At 42.9% G+C, this 12,345-nt stretch overlaps 1 protein-coding gene across 1 annotated transcript; it reads right to left on the bottom strand.

Moving 5' to 3' along the window:
• Window positions 1-1,036: 1,036 nt before the first annotated feature.
• LOC138879009 (uncharacterized) lies at window positions 1,037-6,318 on the bottom strand. Its single transcript, XM_070158581.1, has 9 exons — window positions 6,219-6,318; window positions 5,691-5,854; window positions 5,423-5,552; window positions 4,980-5,341; window positions 4,485-4,616; window positions 3,889-4,354; window positions 1,865-2,220; window positions 1,481-1,651; window positions 1,037-1,405 (listed from the first exon to the last, which is right to left on the bottom strand). Exons 1-9 carry the CDS (start codon window positions 6,316-6,318, stop codon window positions 1,037-1,039), a joined length of 2,250 nt encoding a protein of 749 aa, XP_070014682.1.
• Between the last annotated feature and the right edge of the window lie 6,027 nt (window positions 6,319-12,345).

Raw genomic sequence — 12,345 nt, 5'->3', positions numbered from 1 at the left:
TAACCAAAGAATCTGTAAGACCTTAAGTAAGGCATGTTCAAAATTATAAAACCTGATAAAGGACATAATCCTGATCTTAAAGTCACTCGAACTTTTAAGACCCCTAAAAAGGCATACCATCGATATAAATGTCGAGGCTATCTCACTCGGGGACTAAAAGGCTACGACCAAACACAATGACTATGGTAATAAGGCTCTGGCCAAACTAATGCGACTCGGGGACGCCCGACCATCGCTACAAAATCACAGGCCTTCAATTACTTCGAAAATACTTCGAAGAGAACCGGTTAATCAGGCTACCCTTGACATAAGCAAAAGAGCTTCGATCATGTCAGCTCAAAACAATAAAAGTTCTTTGAGACAATTCAGCCATCAAGCGAAACCTCCCGAGGTGCTCATTTGTCATAACATAATGGCTCATAATCGAGGTTTTTATCGAATAGTAGAAGAGTCGGATGAACACAAAAACTTCAAAAAAAAAAGTCTTTAACAAGGGAAAAATAAAGTCATATTAGAGGTCATACCGACCCAACTCGTAAGAGCCTAAGCGCCAGCTTATATTAGAGGTCGGAACCTAAGAGCCAACTTAAAATTCAAAAACTTAAGGGTCGATGATCTCGAGTTGAAACACGACTCGAAGACTGAGCCCGAAATGGTTAACTAAAAGTGCCTAAGGGCAAATGCGTAAGAGCCTATGGGCCAGCCTAACAAGCCTCACGACCGGTTTTGTAAACCTAAGCAAAATGGAAATTCACGAAAGGAGAAAACTGAAAGGTTTCTTTATATATATACATAAAATAATACAATGCTTCATTTACAATGCTCTCTAAGACCCCTTTACACAGAATCAAAAAGGAAAATCCTATTCTACTTTCTTCTTGGGGACTATGGCTTAGTCGGCCCCTTCCTTATTGTCTTCAAAATTGGAAACGAGGAACTTGGCATCGTGTTCATCTGCCTTGGCCTGCTCTATCTCTTCCGAGAGATCGAAGCCCCTAGCGTGGAATTCCTCGAGGGTTTCCCTCCTGGATCTGCATTAGGCATATTCATTACTTCTGCTCTCTCGATCGAAAGCCCCTTTCAGCTCAGCCCGAGCGTCGGCAACATCTTTTAAATAGACGACCACTTTCTTATCAGCCTTATCTCGAATCTCTTTGGTTTCAGCCCGGGCGTCCACAACCTCGACCTTCATCTTCAAAAGGTCAGACTCGAGCCTTACAATCTTTCTCATCTGGACCAAGCTATTTTTTTTAGCATTCCGGAGTTGCACCTCGAGGGCAAAAGCCTTGGCCAAAGCATTTTTCTCTGTTGCAACATGGGCATTTAACTGATCCCTTAGCTCATTACACTCATACTTGGCCTGACCAACTTTTCCCCAAAGGCTTTCTAGGTCCTCCGTCTTTCTCTACAACTGAAGTACAAAAATATTAATCTTTGAGGGTAGAAGAAGAAACATGCATCCCCTCGAATAAAAGGTTACTTGTCTCTCGAGGCGGCCTTCGTAGTTCAGGCTTCGATTCATCTCGTATCGAAGTTGTATCAACTCCTTTGTCGTTTTATCACTAAGAATCCTGAGGGATTTTTCCCCGTCCAAGGCTTTCCGCAACATGGCTTCATGGTAGAGCAGCTTGGACTTGAGCTTGTCAAAGGCCTATGAAAGAGAAGCTTAGTAAGAAAATGAAAATGCAAAACCGAAAAAACAACAAAGTCAACCAAAAATCACCACAGAATAGAGCCGCTGAGCCTCCTCAAAAATTGAGCGTACATCTACTGGCTTGGTCTCATCGGCCCTAGTCGAACCGCTCTCGTGGGGGATATGATGGATCGATACCCCGCTTGATTTAGGCGGCCCCTAGCCTCGAACATCCTTCGAAGTACCTTCGGCAGAAGAAGAAGACGGTTGCAGAAAATCTGTATCCCTTGAAGTACCTTCGATGGGAGAAGAAGATGGCGGTAGAAAATCTTTATCCCTCGAAGTACCTTCGACGGGAAAAGAAGATGGAGACAAAGAAGGAACCATTTTTTCGAGACTAGAAGCCTCGGGTGTTGTAGTCTCAGATGATACATCTTCTTTGAGCCTCCGGATAGGGCTTGCCTCGCTATGAGCACCCTCGTCCTTCAAGAATTCCTTCCGTTTGTTCTCATTCCTCGGCCCCAAAGCTGACGATCCTTCCTCCTCTCCGAGGGGGCACGGTCTCATCTCAGAAAATTCTCCAATGCCTGCAGTGACGGAGTTTATACACATAAAAGAAAGTACCTTTCAAAGAAAATAAACCACACAGAACGTACCGTGGTTTTTTGCCTCCCATCTACCCTTGAACAGATCTTGCCACTTACGCTCATTGTAGGCCGAGCAAGCTACCAGTTTTTGAGTCCAAACCGCCAGATCGGGGACCTCGTATGGAAACCACGGGATTGCTACAGAAAAGGAAAGAAAACACCTTTACGGAGTCTGCCTCCACTATGAACAAAAATGATAAAAGCACAAGTGTACCACTTACGTGTGAAATTCCATTTATCAAGAAACGACAGGAACTCTACAGGAATAATGTCAATAGTCCGCACTCGAACAAATCGACTCATCCACCCTCGGTCCCCGTCTTATTCATTAATGGCAACAATGGGCCGGGTGGATCGATGTCATAGAGTAATCAGGCTTTAGTAATGCAAGGGCCGGTACAATCCAATAAGATGGCTGAGGGTGAACTCGAGCCCAGCTTTATCTGCAAAGAACCTTATCATCAGCACTATCCTCTAAAATGACCGGTGAACCTGTGCCAAGGTAACCGGATATCTTCTACAAAACTCGAGCATGACTCTATAGAGAGGGCCCAATGTAAAGGGCTACATGTATACGTTCAAAAAACCCTCTACATGGGTCATGATGCTCTCTTTCGAGGAAGGTACCTGAAGTACCATCTTTTCTCCCCATCCGCAATCTTTCCTAACTACCTCGAGGTGTTCCTCTCCTATTGATGAAATGAACCTCGATGCATGCTCCAAATGTCCCTGAACATTGGGAGATCTCTTTAACGTAAATTCCTTCCTCGAGACAAAACATCTCGAGGTTATCTCACAGACGCCGACGGTGTACCACCGACCGAGCGGGAAGTTGAGGCGGAACTCTCCTCTTCTCGGTGAATGGATTTGGGCGTAGCAGCCATAACTATGGTGAAACAAGAGAAGGAAAATGAAAACTTAGGAAAAAGCTTTGAATTAAAATGGTAAAAGAGCTGGCGCAAGGAAAGAGAGCTCTAAAAAGGAAAGTTGCTCAAAGTAGCGGAATTCTCAAATAAGAAGAAAGCAAGTACATATATAGAGAAAGCGGCGACTGTTTGACTATCCTGAAGGCCAATTAATTCTGACCATGCCATTACCACTTTTGGGGAAGTGTGCTGGTAGGACCACCCTGGTCACTTCACAGTCATGTCATATGAATGATACTATCATACAGCGCCCAAGAACTATCTAGATCCCACATCGATCTAGCCTTGACATGGTGCCCGATCTCGAGGATCTCTATTGTTACAAGTATGGGCTTTAAAAGAGCTATCATATCTAGCCTCTAGATGGTGCCCGATCTAGTGGATCTCTATTACTACAAGTGTGGGTTCTAAAAGAGCTATCAATATAACCTCGAGATGGTGCCCGATCTCGAGGATCTCGGTTACTCTAAGTATGAGCTCCAAAGAGCCGACATCAAAATTCAAAGATTAAATTTGCATAAAGCACTGAAAAATAAAATTTGAATACTTGAAATAAAAGGGTCTTTTTGCATTCTTAAAAATACATTTACAGAATGTGTCGTTACAAAGCTCCCCCGATGAGCCCATATACAAAAATAAAGAAAAGAAGAAGCAGAGATGACGACGTGAGTCTATTCCTCACCCTCATTACTGTCTGAATCACTTCCGGAACCCTCATTCGAAGTAGTTGAAGGTGCTGATTGTTCCTCCCAGGCTCTAGCTTTCTCAATCTCAGTAGAGAGATCGACACCTTCGGTGCTTGCTTCCTCAAAGGCATGCCTCCTAGCTTGCAAACGAGCATGAGCAACGGCCCGAGCCAGCTCATGCTCGACCTTCTCGGATATCTCTCTGGCTCGTTCGTTTGTGGTGGCAGCATCTCTCTTATATGAGGACGCATGTTCATCATCCTCAGACTTGGCCATAGATAATGCAGTAGCCTCCTTCTGAGCGCTTCGAAGAAGATCCTGGGCCGAGGCCAACTCTTCCCACAAAAGATCTTTCTCCGAGGTTACGGCTTTGTTTTGCCTCTTTAGCTCGAGGATCTCCGTATCCTTGGCTGCAACCTCTCCCTGAAGTCGCCCTACCAGGGAATCCTTTTGCCTAATCTTCTAAGGCGAATCAAGATAGTGAGCATCAAGTTATAAGAATAAAAAAAATGAACTCATGAATGTCGTGTTACCTGCTCAGCAAAGCTAGTTCGTTCCTGGTGCACTCCCTCCAGACTCGCTCGAAGCTCACCAACTCCTTTTCCTTCCGGGCAAAGGAATCCTTTAACTCCTTTAGCTTTGAGGTGAGCTTCTCGAGGTCCTCCTTATGGCATGAAAGCTCATCTTGAAGCTTAGAAAAGGCTTGGTCATACAATTTCTTTACCTACAACAAAGTAGAAAAGTTAGAAAGGAGAGGGTGAAAATTTGAAACGCAAATGATATGTCAAGAGTATCACCTGCTTTTGAAGCCTTTCAGCCTCCTCGAGGGCGAAGGGGGTGTCGAGATCTGTGTACTCGTCGACACCAATAAATTAGTCCTTGAATGTATCGTCCTCTCCCTGAGGGATACCCACATCGGCAACGCCCCTGTTCTGGGCATCCCTTAGTTCCCCTAGAGAAAATGAAGAGCCCGATTCGAAGCCGCCCATAGTATCAAATTCTATAGGGGTTTCTTCTCAACCCCAAAAACTTTCACATATAGGCCCTCCGAAATCGCCAGCCGAAGATTCACTGGCACAGACTGTACCATGTCCAATCCGTGGCTTGGGGACTGCACCCAAACCCTCTTCAAGGGTCTCTTTAGCATGAGTTTGTCCACATCGGCCACCCCCGAATCGCCGGCCTTCCAACCAACAGCTTGTGAAGCATCAGCACTCTGTCTTACCCTTTGTACCAAAGGGCGATCGCCATCATCATTATCTTCATGGAGACTCGCCGTAGTAGTCGAAGTCAAGACCATGGAATCGGTCTTAGGCTTGCGGACCTTGGGTTTCTTTGATTCTACAGACTCGGTCGACGCCTCCTTCTTCCTCTTCTTAGCCTTGTCAGGTTTCGAGGCTTTTTCTTCACTCGGAGGAGGCGGTCTCATCTGCACACCTTCCCCGAGGCCTGCACATGCATGATGTATTAAACTGACCACCACAAAGAATACTCATAAGAAATTTGGTAACGACAGCAACAAGGGATTACCGTGGTTCTTATCCTGCCACCGTTTCTTGGCCAAATCACACCAAGCACGCTCGTCGTATGGAAAAGCGGAGTCTAAATGTTTGAACCATCCCGAGAGATCTTGGACCGCACCGGGGAACCAAACGGGTGGCTACATAATCAAAAGAAAATCAATTTAGAAGAAGAAGAAGGGGCAATAAAATGGCTCGATATAATAATACTGACGCTTCATATTCCATTCCTTCGGGAATGACATCCTATCAGTAGGGATGATGTCCGAGGTCCTTACTCTGATAAACCGGCTCATCCATCCCTGGTATTTGTCCTCATTGATGCTCGCAAAGAACATCTTGGCTGATTGATGGTGTAGCTTGATTAAACCCTCTCGGAGGAGACGGGGGCTGTACAATCTGATTAAGTGATTGAGGATGAATGTCATTCCCTCGACATGATCTGAGAAATATCAAAGCATGTAAAGAATCTTCCAGAAAGAAGGATAAATCTGAGCAAGTGTCACTCGGTACTGATGGCAAAAGTCAAAAATCACCGTATCTATCGGTGGGGAAGAAGAATCTATGGGTCCTAAAGTAAAAAGGTGTGTGTATACGCTGAGGAAGCCAGCTTTGTGTTCTACTATGCTTTCCTCGGCTTTGGGGATCTCTGCTTGCACTGCCTCCCCCCCATCGGCAATCTATCTTTAATTTCTTCATGTCGGTCACCACACTGATGTACCGAGACATGGGCTCGCATCGGCCCCATGTAGAATGAGGCTTTTCAATGGTAAAATTGGAGACCGTATTGAAGTGGCCAGGGGTACATTGCTCAATACTTGGAGGCGTTTTTGGTTTGCCCTTGGACGAGTGTGATGAAGAAGTGGTGCCCTCTTTCTGAGGTACAGTTTTGGAGGTCTTAGCCATAACTACAACAAAGTTTCTATGACATAAAATGAAGAGGCAAGCATAGAGAGTAGATAAATGCAAAAGATGGTAAACTTAGCTCTGAAAGTTTGAAGATATTGTAAAAGTATGAATAACCAATGGTTGAGGTATTTATAGAAGTCGAACCAATAACTTATTGTGGGATTCTCGATAATCGTGTTGACAGAAACCTCTATCCAGCCTTTGAGTCATGTCATTTAATGCTATAATGGGCAGATGTCATTATGGAAGTATCGAAGAGGCAAGTGTTCAAGACTGTTTCTTATCATTTTTACTCTAAGAAATGCGGGGACTATCTGTATACGGCTAAAATTTTATGATCATTATGACGCTCCATAGCCCGTCTCTAGAAAGCTCGAGGCATAGCTCGAGGTTTGACCCTGAGGCTTCCCTAAGTTCAACCTTTGGGTAGTGCAAATCAGTGGCTATGATAGACAATCAGGAAATTTCCAAGGCACGTGGTTAGAGCTGACCAGGTCTACAAGAATAGTACAAGTCTGTACCGTGACATTAAATGGTTGTACCAGCCACATATATTTGTAATAAATGCATCTATACTATGTTGGGATTCCCCCTTCTATATAAAGGGGACCCTTATCATTTTGTAACACACATGATATTCAATACAAGAACAAGAACATTCTCTGGCCTCTAACTTAAACATTCTCCATTTTCTTTCCTTTGATTTATTGCTTACACTTATTGTTCTTCATTTATTATTCATCATTGATCATAAAGAGCCATCATCAAGGCTCTCGGAACTATTAGTTCTTCATCGGCCATCCCCAGTCGGGCACTTTAGCTCGACCTCGAGGACCACTGTAGGCTAGCTCGAGACCCCGATTCATCGCCATTCGGTTTGCATAACATACTATCTTCAAGCTCTTATCTCATTTTTCTGACTCATACTTAGCATCTATCGCTTAGTAACTAGCATAAAAATAAATCACGTATTTTTAGAACCATGAGATCAAATTTAATTGTAATTACAATTTTCAAGGTAAACATGTCCAGATAGTGATAACTAGGAAATATGATGCATTTTACACTCCTTCTTGCTTAAGTTTTTATTAGAGATGTGCATAAAATAGTCCCAAAGGCTCACAAGTTGTGCTTGATTGCAGGTTTGATCAACAAGGTGACAAGATGTCAAAAACCAGCTCAAAAAGGAGTGAAACTTGCACAAGTACCAAAACAAGACAAAGCTCAGTCAAACAGGGCTAGTGCAGCCGCATACCATTCTATGCGGTCCGCACAAGTGAAGTTCAGAGAGGTTGATATTCAGGCCAAAGGCAATGCGGCCGCAAGGGGTTTTGTGCGGTCTGCATTAGGATCATTGCGGCCGCACTCGATTATGTGCGGTCCGCAGAGCCAAGGTTCATAGAGGTGGTATTTTGGAGGTTGAAGCTCAATGCGGTCCGCGGTCCTTTTTGTGCGGACCGCAATGGAAGCCACCGCGGCCACACTTGATTTCGTGTGGTCCGTATTTACCAAGTTCAGAGAGCTGAGTATTCAAGTTCAGAGCCTTAGTACGGCCGCATTGGTTTTTGTGCGGTCCGGACTAGCCCCGCAAGGGTATTTTTGTCCAGATTTTTTAGCCTAGTATAAATAGATTCTTTTCCCAATTTTAGGGCGTCAAATAGTTTTTTATCAAGAGTTGCGCTCGTGACTTCATTCTTTTATCTATTTCAAGTAATTTTAGTGTGATTTCAACATTGAATCTTCAAGTTTAATTTAGCAATTAATTATTATGAGTTTCTCTTTATCTATTTTTTTGTTTTCTTCTCTAATTATGAGTAGCTAGACCCATAATCTGGGGTTCTAGCTCAACCCTTGTATGGGTAATTGATGGGTCTTGTGTTTTGATGCTTGATTGTTTATGGGTGTTTGATATTTGGGCTAATTTAGGGTTTTAATTGTGAATTAGTGATTGCAAACACTAGTTTATGCCTAGTAGACTTTGGTTCTTCTTGAGAAAGAGAGCCCAAGTCCATGAAATTAGTCCAACAAGGAATTGGGCGTACTCAAGAGATTGATAGCCCCAATTAAAGGATTAAACCTAGAGATAGTAATGTCCGACTTGAACCTTGATTGCCTGCACAAATTTGCATACCCAATTGGTCTTGAGAAAGTCAATTGGGGCAAAATCACTCAAACTACCGAGAGGTGTAGAGTGAGTAGAATCGTGCAATGGTTATATCATAGTCCCCAAATGTGACAATCTAGCTTTAGACTCAAGAATCCGTCAATTGACCACCTAGGCAAAAGTCACTACCCTAGTGCCTTTTAATCATGTGAACAACTCGCAATAGTTTTACTTTAGTGTTATTTAGCTTAGTTTAGCATTGAAGCATTATAAAATTAGAATCATAATCAAAACCAAAAATGTGTAGAAGTGCAATTAAGAGCAAATACGCAATTCCACTTTAGATAGATACTCAACTCCAATATCTATCTCCCTAAGGAAATCAATCCCGACCTTAATCAGGTAAAAGCTGCTTCGACCTCTCTCGCTACTCCATAGTAGTGCAGGGTTGGCCTCGATCACTTTTTGGCGCCGTTGCCGAGGAGTTAACAGTTTTGGCTATCTATCTAAATAGTTTTGTACATTGTTCTTCTTTCCTTGTGTGTACTAATTTGTTTGTGTCGCAACGTCAGGTACAAAATGGCAGCAAATTTAAACAATGCACCTCTTGGAGATCTTCCGCCGGGGGAGGAAGTAGATGACAATGTTGAAGATGAGGTCTCTATTGTTCCTCAAGGACAAAGGAGAGGCCACCCAGACCAATAATAATATTCCTGACCCTCCCCCACCACCTCCAAGAGTAGCTCCTCGAGTGCTTCCAAACCAAGGCTATGCAAGTGCAATTGTCCCGCCCCGGATTCGGGTGGGAAATTTTCAAATTACCAATGTGATGCTAACATTTCTGGAGCAACATGGGTATTTCACGGGCACTGCCAATCAAAATGCTTACAAACATCTTAAGGGGTTCGTGGATACCTGTTAAGGGAACAAGCAAACTAATGTGTCTGAAGATGTACTTTGGTTGAGACTCTTCGCATTGTCACTTAGAGGGAAGGCATTAGATTGGCTTGAGTGACTTCCCAACCATTCCATCACTACTTGGGATGAGTTGGTGGAAACATTTATTGCAAAATATTTCTCACCAGGACATATGGCAGCATTGAGAGATGAGATCTTGGCTTTCAAGTAGGAGCCCACTGAACCTTTGCATGAGTTTTGGGAGAGTTATAGAACAATGGTGAAGGAATGCCCCAACAATGATATGATTGAGGCGATGATCCAACAAAATTTCTACCGGGGCATTAACACAACAAATCAGTGCATAGTGAACCCACTTGTTGGAGGCAACTTTATGAAGCTGTCTTATGATGAGGCTTGTGACATTCTTGACGAGATGGCTGACACGTCTTCTGCTTGGCAAAGTAGAGCCAATGTGCCCTAGGGTGACCTAACGGTTACTCATTTGCACAAATAATTACATGATTATGGGCAGGCTATAGCTGAGTTGACAACTACAATGAACCAACTAGCAAAGTCATAGTTGCAACAAGTCCAAAATCCTCGCCAAGTGAATGCTATGGAGGGTGTCAACATGCTTGTCAACAAAAGAAGACAAAGAGGTCAACAGAACCAAGGGAATTCGAAACAATTTGACAATGACTATGGTGGATTTCAAGATGATAGTTATGATGGACAGAGTGAAGAGGTGCAATACGTGAACAATTATCAAGGCCAAAGGGGCAATTTTTCCAACCAACAACAATGAAGACCACAAGGCAATTGGGGCAATCAACAACAACAAGGCAATGGTAATTGGGGGAACAAAAACCAAAACAACAACTGAGGTAATCAGAATAACAATCAAAACAATCAAGGAAATTGGAATGGTAACAACAACAATTGGGGTGGTAACAACAATCAAGGTGGATGGAATAATAGAAACCAAGGAAATCGGGGGCAAGGCTTTCAAAGGCCCCCAATGTACCAACAACCGAACAATCCACCCCCATTTCCATCCCAAGGTCTTAGTTCTTCTAGCAATGATATGGGTAGAATTGAAATTATGTTCAAACAAATGATGAAAAAGAATGCAGATTCTGATGCGTAATTGGCTTCCCACAATACCTCAATCAGAAACTTAGAGGTGCAGTTAGGCCAAATCTCACAGTCTTTGAATACTTGTCATAAGGGGGATCTACCTAGTGATACGGTGGTTAGCCGGAAGGGTGGGAACAATCATGTTATGGCGGTAACTACAAGAAGTGGGAGAGGCGGTGATGTGAATGCCTCCAAACAAAAGCAAATTTTGAGTGATGAAGTTGAGTTGCAAGAAGATGAAGTTCCTTTGGTGGGTGAAAATGTGATTGATGACAATGTGAACGAAGAAGTGAGGATTAATATACAAGATGCCGAGGTGGAAACTCAAAATGATGTGAACCCGTCTAGGGAACACATAATAGACATGTCGGAGCCGGTTGTGCCTAAAGACAAGGTACCTTTGCCAACGCCACCTCCGCCTTATTCTCAAAGGCTCGCGAAGCAGAAAAATGAGAACTAGTTTAAAAAGTTCATTGACATGATGAAGAGCTTATCCATTAATGTGTCATTGGTAGAGGCTCTTGAAAAAATGCCGGGCTATGCTAAATTCATGAAGGACTTGGTGACAAATAAATGGTCCATGGATTGTGAAACTATAAAGATGACTCACCAAGTTAGTGCAATAGTGCATTCAATGACCCTGAAGCTTGAAGATCTCGGTGCTTTCACCATTCCTTGCACCATTGGGAGTGCGGACTTTGTCAAGGCTTTATGTGATTTGGGGGCTAGTATCAATTTAATGCCTACTCAGTTTTCAAAACTTTGGGTATTGGGCAACCTAGGCCAACTTCCATGAGATTACAAATGGCGGATAGAACGATGAAGAGACCATTGGGTATTATTGATGATGTGCTTGTCCGGGTGGACAAATTTATCTTGCCAGCTGACTTTGTGATCTTGGATTGTGAGGTGGATTATGAAGTTGCTATCATTTTGGGGAGCCCTTTCCTTGCTACTAGGAAGGGGTTAGATGATGTGGAAGCAGGGGAACTCACCTTCCGGGTGGGTGATGAAAAAGTGGTCTTTCATGTATGCAAGTCAATGAAGCAGCCCAATAGTTCGGAGGTGTGCTCTTTTGTGGACCTTGTCATGGCAGTTGTGAGCACGTGATTTTTGCTTCACGAGAGCTACTCCAAAAAAAATTGAAAAATAAAACAAATTGCCTTTGGGTACAATTTTGAGAATTTTGCGTGACCTTTTGGATAATTATATTTGTCTGTGAATGTTTATCTTGTCTAATTAATTGGAAAATACCAAAATACATATTGCATGCATATTTAGGATTTAATTGTGCATTTTTGAATTAATTAAACTATGTCCTATTTTTAAGAATGAAAATCACAAAAATAGGAATTTTGGTAGCTTTGTCATTTTTATTGTTTAATTGTGTGATTTTATTTTTGTTTGATCTTGTGTGTTAATTATTGTTAAGGGTTAATTAATATCTTTTTAAAATAAGCTTGGTTTTACAATTTAATTTAGGAATTTTTGTTTTTTGGAATTAAAAGAAAGGAGTGAAAATTGGTTTTTAGAAATGAGTGAAAATTGGATCAGATCGGAACTGGGCCGTCTTGATTTTGACCAATACTAGGCCCAAATTTCACCCCTCTACCCGGTCCAGTCAATCTGGCAAAACAACCGCTCAAACGGAGTCGTTTCTGTCACGTTCAATCTGTACCGGTGATTTGTTTTGATCGAACGGTCCAGACCACTCCTCCCTTACCCCTTTTTTACCCAACCCGGACCGCCCCAGTACTACTCCAAACGACACCGTGCCTATTAGCAAAATAATCTAGGCCATTGATCGTGCTTGATCCAACAGCCAGGATTAAACCACTCCCTCCGTATATAAGTCTAACCTCTCACGTCGCACCCCTCCCTAA

This window comes from Nicotiana sylvestris, chromosome 10 (assembly GCF_000393655.2).
Source record: "Nicotiana sylvestris chromosome 10, ASM39365v2, whole genome shotgun sequence".
Taxonomy (NCBI): domain Eukaryota; kingdom Viridiplantae; phylum Streptophyta; class Magnoliopsida; order Solanales; family Solanaceae; genus Nicotiana; species Nicotiana sylvestris.
Note: the sequence above shows the minus strand (reverse complement) of the source record. Positions and strands in the feature narration are given on the sequence as shown.

Excerpts from the sequence above, each read along its gene's own strand:
- LOC138879009 (XM_070158581.1), bottom strand. The coding sequence starts at position 6,318 with ATGGCTAAGACCTCCAAAACTGTACCTCAGAAAGAGGGCACCACTTCT. Across the intron at positions 5,855-6,218 it reads GCCTCCAAGTATTGAGCAAT|ATCATGTCGAGGGAATGACA; the intron begins GTACCCCTGGCC and ends GATATTTCTCAG. Across the intron at positions 5,342-5,422 it reads GTGGCAGGATAAGAACCACG|GCCTCGGGGAAGGTGTGCAG; the intron begins GTAATCCCTTGT and ends ATGCATGTGCAG.